The 5,095-nt window shown below is 42.2% G+C and overlaps 1 protein-coding gene across 1 annotated transcript in view; it reads right to left on the reverse strand.

Annotated features, from left to right (window-relative positions):
* Positions 1-3,478, reverse strand: part of LOC109917311 (transmembrane channel-like protein 3) — a 53,926-nt gene extending 50,448 nt beyond the window's left edge. The window contains exons 1-2 of the mRNA XM_048615953.1: positions 3,238-3,478; positions 2,002-2,148 (exon numbers count right to left, since the gene is read on the reverse strand). Of these exons, the coding sequence (XP_048471910.1) occupies positions 2,002-2,148; positions 3,238-3,353 (263 nt within the window). The 5' untranslated portion in view covers positions 3,354-3,478. The remainder of the gene's footprint in view (positions 1-2,001; positions 2,149-3,237) is intronic.
* Positions 3,479-5,095: the final 1,617 nt, after the last annotated feature.

The raw sequence follows: 5,095 nt of genomic DNA on the forward strand, positions 1-5,095 counted from the left end.
CCGTTCTGAGGAAGGGTCACCGGACCCGAAACGTTAACTCTGTTTTTTCCTTCACAGATGCTGCCAGTCCTGCTGAGCTTTTCCAGCAATTTCTGTTTTGTTTTCAGTCATTTTCTAACCTGCTTGATTTTCATTTCCAAAGTCACAGGGTCTACTGGCACCATTGCCTCTGACAAGTTTCACCCATTAACCTCTCTGATTGACACATTCTGATTTTTAAGTCTCATATTTCCAGCTTTGCAGTTTACTTATGTTTTCTGATAAATTAGAACAATTAATGCATATTTTATTAAATTTTACCATTTTTTAATTTTAGGATTTGATTCTGCATTGGCTGACTATGATCAGTCTGCAGTGTTACATTACTGTAGATGGTTTGACAAACAGAATCAAAATGATACCTGCAGTGCAACAGTACAGAACAGAATGACAACCACAATAACATCAAGAACAGGATGAGGTTAAGTGATCCACCAAGCTTGTCCTGCACACCCACAGTGACTGAAACAGCACAGTTAAGATTCCAGAGTAAGAGGAAAGCTCACAGAGGACAACACAATCCCTCACATCGATCACAGACTGACCCAAAGTGGACTATCAATGCGGAATGTGAATTTTAAATTTGTTTTTGCTGTTTCTCCCTTAGTCTTTCAACTTCCCCTTTCCATCTCTTTTACCTTTCACTGACTTCACCCTTTTTCCTTACAGCCTCTCTCACTTTCCATCTTTTTTTTTCTCTCTTCCTCCCTTGGCTGTCTTCTCCTTCCAAGAGACAGTTGAGAGAAAGGGAGACATCCTCAGCCACGGCCAATCATGTAATCTCCCAGAACAATACTGATACAATGAGTTTATAGCAGAACCAATTTGAGAAACAGAAAACAATTGCAAAAGGTAAAATTGTAGTTGAGAAGTTACATATCTAGATATGTGATTTGCAGCATTGTAAATGGAGCTGAACTGATTCAGCCATTAGACTGGCAAGTTATCAGAAACCAGTTAAACTCCTAAATTTGTGACCAAGACAGTATCAGGTTCTTGTGGTTCAGTGATAGTGTCCCTACCTCTGGACCAGGAGGCTTGGGCTCAAGTTCCACCTGCTCCAGAGGTGTGTACTGATATCACTGAACAGATTGTTCAAAAAATACCTATGATTGGGAAGTTACTTAAGCAAGACAAACTGAAGTAGTGGGAGATTGAGAAAGATATTTATTCTCAGTTTCAATTATCATCTTGCAGGCTAACATTAAAGTAAGGAATGGACTTAATGCATACTCTACAATAAAAACAGAAACTGCTGGAGAAACTCAGTAGGTCTGGCAGCATCCATGGAGAGAGAAAGTCAACTTTTTGAGACCAATGACCCTTCTTTATTTTAAAGTAATCTACCTGTTTGTGTGCTTGATGGCTAATAAAACAGTTAATGGTAGTTCTGAAGAAAGGTCACTGGACTCGAAACGTTAACTCTGTTTTTCGCTCTCCACAGATGCTGCTAGACCTGTTGAGCTTCTCCAGTAATTTTGGTTTTTGTTTGTTTTAGATATCCATCATCTGCAGTTCTCTGTTGTATTATTATTCAGATTATGGCATTGCATGTACTAGAGAGGTGACAAATCTGGGGGTGTCTGATGCTGAGCAGTTGGAACATTGATCCAGTGAGAAAGGTGACAACCTGAAACAATGATGGATGTTGCTGGTGCAAGTCTCACACAATCTGAATAAAGGGACATTGCAAAAAGCAAACAGATCTCTCAGGTGTCTCCTCAGATGCCCTTGTCACGTATGCCCGAAACATTTTTGACCAGAGATGAACCTCAAAAGGAGTGGAATTGTAATTGATGGGCACCCACCAGCTGCCGGGACACAAAGTGTCCATTAAATCTTTAGAATTATTAAATCTGAGCAGAGGCAGGCAGGGAAAGAATAACTCTGCAGTGAGCTCAGAAGGAACAGTGATGGGAGATTTGCCCTGGGAACCAGTGGTGCAAGGTTTTCTTTTCTTACCTGAGCGCCTTTAGCTTCTGACGCATTGACCAGGGTCTGCAGCGAATGTTAGAGATAATTTCTTTCTGAATCTGAATATTCTGGAAGATTTCTTCTGGATCCTTGCAGTCAGCCTTTTCGTCGTCCTGCTCATCATCCTCCGAGTTACTGTGATTGTATTAGACAAACACACAAAGGCACTTCTCTCAGTCTCAAATCCAAGGGCTCGAAAGCATCAAAACTGACCAAAGGAGGCACTCACTTAGAAAGCACTTCCAATCCATTCCTGTTCTGTTTTTACCAATTACTGCAGTTTGTAAAAAGCAAATGATGTCCAATAATCTTTCTCCAATAAATAATAATTTAGAGGCATACAGTATGGAAACAGACCCTGCGGCCGAACTGATCCACACCGACCAGGTTCCCTAAACTGAACTTGCCCCATTTATCTGTACTTAGCCCATATCCCTTTAAAACTTTCCTATCCATGTACCTGTCCAAATGTCTTTAAGTGTTGTAATTGTACTCACCTCTACCAGTCCAAAGATGTGCAGGTTAGGTGGATAGGCCATACTAAAAAATTGCCCGTAGTGTTCAGGGATGCCTAGATTAGGTGGGTTATAGGAGTATGCGTCTGGGTGGGATGCTCCAAGGGTCAGTGCGGCCTTGTTGGGCTGAAGGGCCTGATTCCACACTGTAGGGATTCTATGATCTATGACCTCTGGCATCTCATTCCATATACCTACCACCCTCTGTGTGAAAATGTTGCCCCTTAGGTTCTTTTAAAATCTTACCCCTCCCCCTCAACCTTAAACCAATGCCCACTAGTTTTGGACTCCCCCACTCTGGGGAAAAGACCTTGGCTATTTTATTTATGCCCCACAGCCTCCTACACTCCAGGGAAAAAAGTCCTAGCCTCTCCTTATAACTCAAACCCTCCAGTCTCGGTAACATCCTTTAAATATAAGTAAATAATTATTAATTTAAAATTTAAAACGACTAAGTACATCTAATCACCTACTTATACATCTGAGTACACCTTAATTAGAATGAAGTGTAAAGATTAATTCTGAACTTGGGATAGATCCCAAACAACTCAAACCTCTCAAACCTCTCCAAATACTGGAAATTTGTAGTGAACGTTTTTTTGGGACGGAATTAATCACAAGCACCACTTTATTTCTCTCTTAACTAGAGTCTCTCCCCCCAACCCCCTGCATTCCCCAACAAAATACACATTCCCAAACTCGGTCTCACCTGTTCTCATGCTCTTCATAAGCTGCCGAGTAAATCCTGCGGCTGATGGAGTTTTTGCGGATATTTTTGAGCCGCTGCGATGTCTTTGAGGATTTGTTGCTGGCTGCCTCAGTCATTGTCGTTGCAGTTACACCATGCGCCTAGCTCCACACACTACATACTCTCTCCTCTCGCCAGGCTCTCTGACGCTAACTCACTGCTCCAAGCAGTCCCTGACCAGCACTAAACAGCAGCGAGAACCTCACTCACCGCCCGCCTCTTAAAGGAGACATCAACCCTCAGCTCTTCCCTGCTCCCAACTTCCAGCTCAAGCAAAACACTCGATTTCCTCCCAGCGCTGGAAAAGCTGAAATTGACCTAGCGCCTGTGGAGAGAGGGAGGAACAGAGTTAGCAGTTCAGCTCAATGCCTGGATCTTAACAGGAGAAAGTACCATCGACTTGAAACGTGCATTGTTTATTTTCGCTCTCTACACTCTGTTACTGCTGAGTGTTTTGCAGTACTTTTTGACTCTTTCAAATTTGCTTAATAGCACATGAGCAGACAGAGCCAAAAATGTGATCAGTGACGTTTTGGAGGGATAAGAGCCAGGAGCAGGCAGATGGGACTAGTTTAGTTTGGGATTATGGTCGGCATGGACTGGTTGGATGGAAGCATCTGTTTCCATGCTGTATAACTCTATGACTTACTGTGACTCTATGTCAATTTGAATTGGGTAAGAGCAATGACACCATTCACCAGCAGGAGGAGTCTAACATAGGAGAGTTTAATAGAGTTAATGAAAGTTATTGATAATTCAAATCAGTGGCACTACATTAGTCTTCCGGGGTTATTTATTGCCTGGATGATTAGTCAAGTCGAAATGTTTTGCGCACAAATAAAAGACGGGATGGTTTGACAAGAATTTTCAAATCAATTTCCCAGCCAGCCTCTCTTCCCCACGCTAGAGAAGATTTTATTCCACATGTAACAAAAATAACGGCAGATGCTGAAAATCTGAAACAAAATCAGAATAGTTCTGAAGAAGGGTCACAGGACCTGAAATGATAACTCTGTTTCTCTCTCCACAGATGCTGCCAGACCTGCTGAGCTTCTCCAGTACTGATGTTGTTTCATGTGCTCTGCTTTGAAAGCATGTCCTAGGCTCGTTCTCTCATATTTACTCCAGGTTCTTGCACAAAAACAGAAAGTGCAGGAGAAGTTCAGCAGGTCTGGCAGCATCTATTAGGAGAGAAGCAGTTAATGTGTTGAGTACAGTAAGCCTTCTTTTCTTGCCTGTTTTGGTCAGCCATTGCCTTCCAATCTCAGGGGAAGGGTTAGGAGGGATGTCCCAGCTCTAATTCAGCCAGACACCAATGGAACCCACTGTGTTGGCGTGAATCATTGCCTAGCCAGCAGGCCAACTGGGCTAACCAACTCACTAATACAGACCAAAACACTGATCTAATCACAAGTAAACATTGAACAAAGCTGTCAGGACTCTTGTGGCACAGTGGTACTATCTCTACTTCTGTCCTAAACAATCCAGGTTCAAGTCCCATCTGCCTCAGGCATATGTTGCAAACATGTCTGAACAGGTTGTTTTGTTTTGAAGATGTCTACAACAAACTTGCTACAATTCCTGGGATATAGCCATTGGCTGATGGCATCTTCCCTTTAACAGCAATGACTGAAAACATTCCACGAATAGAAAAAAAACCCTTTATTGAAAAGTTCCTTTTTGAAGTTGATGTGCTAGCAGGACCCTTTACCCCACAACTGTTCTGGAATTTATTCCTGAGCTTTGCTGTTTTTTGATATGTTCATCTGCTAAACAAAACTTGGTACATTCAGGTTTCAGACAATTCAAATCTTTTTGA

The sequence above is a fragment of the Rhincodon typus genome, chromosome 33 (genome assembly GCF_021869965.1).
Source record: "Rhincodon typus isolate 14 chromosome 33, sRhiTyp1.1, whole genome shotgun sequence".
Taxonomy (NCBI): domain Eukaryota; kingdom Metazoa; phylum Chordata; class Chondrichthyes; order Orectolobiformes; family Rhincodontidae; genus Rhincodon; species Rhincodon typus.